The sequence below is a fragment of the Aegilops tauschii genome, chromosome 1, assembly GCF_002575655.3.
Source record: "Aegilops tauschii subsp. strangulata cultivar AL8/78 chromosome 1, Aet v6.0, whole genome shotgun sequence".
NCBI lineage: Eukaryota > Viridiplantae > Streptophyta > Magnoliopsida > Poales > Poaceae > Aegilops > Aegilops tauschii.
In genome coordinates, this window is record NC_053035.3 from 64,725,018 (window position 1) to 64,728,285 (window position 3,268).

At 56.8% G+C, this 3,268-nt stretch overlaps 1 protein-coding gene across 1 annotated transcript; it reads right to left on the minus strand.

The window, feature by feature from the left end:
• Positions 1-2,395: 2,395 nt before the first annotated feature.
• On the minus strand, positions 2,396-3,049 carry LOC109763883 (BTB/POZ and MATH domain-containing protein 3-like). The gene has a single exon (XM_020322753.1). The coding sequence runs from the start codon at positions 3,047-3,049 to the stop codon at positions 2,396-2,398; it is 654 nt and encodes a 217-aa protein (XP_020178342.1).
• Between the last annotated feature and the right edge of the window lie 219 nt (positions 3,050-3,268).

A 3,268-nucleotide genomic window follows, 5' to 3' on the forward strand; every position in this document is an offset into this window, starting at 1 on the left:
GAAGATAGGAGACACGGCAGCGAGCATCCACCTGTGCGCCGGGAAGGTCTCCCCGCCGACCTCGATCCGAAAGGATGGTTTTCGGTTTGCGTTTTTCTCGCCCCTGAACGAGATGGCCGAAATTCGGCCATTTTAAAAATTTCGGTAAAATCTCGGACGAAATTACAGAACCAAAATTTGAATTTTAAACAAAATTTGACTAAAAATTGGCCAAAATTCGGCCAATTTTTTTGAAATCAAGCAGAGCAAAAAGTATAGCAGTCGAACAACACTTAGGAGTACGTATATACGTTTACCAAACTAGCTTTGGGGATTGAAAACTCCAAAAGAAAAGATTGAGGGCGATGCTAGGCGCCGGCGCATCGGCCGAACGCTTCGGCCGGTCCAACCCTAGCCGTCCGATTGGCCCGTCCCGATCCGTTGGATCCAATCAGGTCGTTCTCTTCCTCCCCGTCTCGCCCCCGCACGCGTCCCCCCCCCCCCCCCCCCCCCCCCGTCGCCGCCCCCTTCGCCTACCCTCCGGTGGTCGCCGGTCCCCACCCTCGCCGGTCTTCCTCGTCGTCGCCGGACCCCGCCCTCGCCGCCCGTCCTCGTCGCCGGTCCCCGCCCTCGCCGCCCGTCCTCGTCGCCAGTCCCCGCCCTCGCCGGCTGTCCTCGTCGCCAGTCTTGAAGCACACCGGCACCCCTTGTCGTCGCAGCGCCTAGCAGCCGCCACCATCGTTGCACTGTCGTGTCGCCGACGCAGCTCTCAACGTCGCTGCTCGCTGCCATTGGGGAGTCAGGTTGAAGCTTTTTATCTCATCGGTTGAAGCTTTTCTCTATGCCCGATGAAGCTTTTCTCGCGGATTGAAGCTTTCCACCGTGCCAAATGAAGCTTTTTTCACCTGAGCTTGAAGCTTTTTTCACAAAAGGGTTGCAAGCTTTTTACTCTGCGGTTGCAACAAAAACACAGAGATACGCCATGGTCGTCGTCGAAGGAGGATTTTCTCAATCTCTTTTTGAAGCTTTTTCATCTGCGGGTTGAAGCTTTTTGTCAAAATGGTTATAACTTTTCCTGTATTTCGTTGTCTGGTTGAAGCTTTTTTATCTACTGGATGTAGCAAAAACCTCCAACGGTAGTAGCAAAAAGCCAGCTACGGTTGCAGCAAAAAAATCATTGTCGTCCTCGCGAGGTCGTAGCTTTGCCTGATGGATGTAGCAAAAAGCTTTGCCGGTAGTAGCAAAATCCAACAACGGTTGCAGCTTTCCCTTTTTGTGCAGTGCCATTGAAGCTTTCTATGTCTATGGTTGAAGCTTTTTTCAACGGGTGTTGAAGCTTTTCTAGGTGACGGTTGCAACACTTGTATACGCGGGAGGATCCGAGCGTGGCTGCAGGCAGCCATGGCGGCCGGCAGCCATGGCGGCCGGCGAGGGAGTGCTTCACCGGCTGCGACCCCGTGATGACGATGACGCCGTTTTGCTGCAACCGTAGTAGATTTTTGCTACCACCGGCGATTGAATTCGCTACAACCGGTTCCAGCAAAAATTCACCGTGAGGGGTAGTCTGCCATGGCTGGTTGCAGCTCCGGCGTGGCCGGGTCCGGTGAGGTAGGCAGAGCTCCGATGCATGCGAGGGAGGCATCGCCGTGGTAGCACCCCGTAGCACCGGTTGCAGCATCTCCCGTTGTCACCGCCCCTCGGTCGCCGGCGAGATGGGATGGTCGCCGGCGAGCTTCGAGCGGGGAGGGGAGCGTGTGGCGCTGCGACCGGGGGGGGGGGGGGGGGGGAGGAGGAGGGGGAAGGGATGGGGAAGGGGTGGGGAGGAGAGGGCAGAAGAAGAGGGCGGCGCGATGCGAGGAAAAGGAAGAGGAAGAAGGGGATCGGGAGGAGGAAGAAGGGGATCGGGAGGAGCGCGAGCGTACGATGCGCTGCGCGTCGCTTCGATCGAGTGGCCCGTGTGGGACCGGCGGAACGGTTCGGCCGGTGCGCCGTTCCTAAACACTTCCCTTGAAACAAGGATACAGAGAGGTGCTCCAGAGTTGAGGAGTTCCCGATGGATTTAGCCGCAGCCCGCAGCCGGCAGAGGTCAGCAGCAGGGGCCGGGTCGTAGGAACGGCGCGACTGGGGCAGGAGCGGCTTGCTCGAGCGGGGAGGCAAGCGTCGACGAGTGGAGGAGCCGCGTACAGGCGCATCACCGCCGCCGCAAACACAGGGGCCGCATGGGGATCGTGATTTGTTTAGGGTTCAGGAGTTCGCATCGATGCTTTTAACTCAGGCAAACTGTGGGAAGGCCCAGAAGTTGGATTGGGCCAGAAAAAAGTTCAAACTGGGCCAAAATTTTTGGCCGGCACAGATATTTACCGGGCCTAGGCGAGATGACCGAAATTCGGCCGGATATTTTTTTTTCGGCCGAAAATCAAGACACATTCTCCACGTCCGCCTCCTCTTTGGACTCCCAGAGGTCCTCTATGAGTTGCCGGTGCAGGCCGGGCGGCGGCACCATGGCGCCCGTGGATGCACGCCGGGCGCCGTAGTCCGTGGTGCGCATGTCAAGGACGGTCACGTCGCAGAGGATGCACAAGCAGCCGTCCTTGAGGTGCTCCTCCTCGTCAAGGTCTTCGATCTTCATGAAGGCACCCCAGCCAAACGCGTCGTGGTTCGAGAAGTTGTTCGCCTGGGTCTCAGTCTCACTCTCACTCTCACCATCGGTTTCATCCGATAATTGGGCATTACCCTTTGTCCACGATGGGTTCCCGGCGTGGTCGAGGATGCTCATGCAGTAATCAGCCGTGGCGTCACCGGTGCGGCCGTGGCTGGCGTGCTCGAGGTAAAGGGAGATGTAGCCTCGATATCCTACTTCGCCCCTCGGGTAGCACTTGATGCGCCAGTCGTGGCCGCCCGCGCCGAACGTGCCTGATTTGATCACCGTGCCATTGCCGACCATCTTCTGGATGCGCTTGTACTGGTCGATTCTGAACAGGTAGGAGCCCGTCACCGGCCTCGTGATGAGGGTGCCAGCGGAGAGATGGTGCCGGCCGGCGGCGCGGAGGGCAGATACGAGCGCCGACATCGACATGATTGAAATATCGAGGAGACGATCGGCGCAGCTGCAGGTTGTCTATGATTGATTGCAAAACTATCCGGTGGGATTTTATCAGGGATTTTGAAGTTGTTTTCCTTCTAAAGGATATCCAATATTATGCAAAGAAACAGACTTGCTGATCCAGCGGGATTTTATCGTTGTGTTCGTTTGGATTTTTTAAATCGGTTATTAGTTTCCAAGTTTTTT

Bases quoted from the DNA above. Each gene is read 5' to 3' on its own strand.
- LOC109763883 (XM_020322753.1), bottom strand. From the start codon at position 3,049: ATGTCGGCGCTCGTATCTGCCCTCCGCGCCGCCGGCCGGCACCATCTC.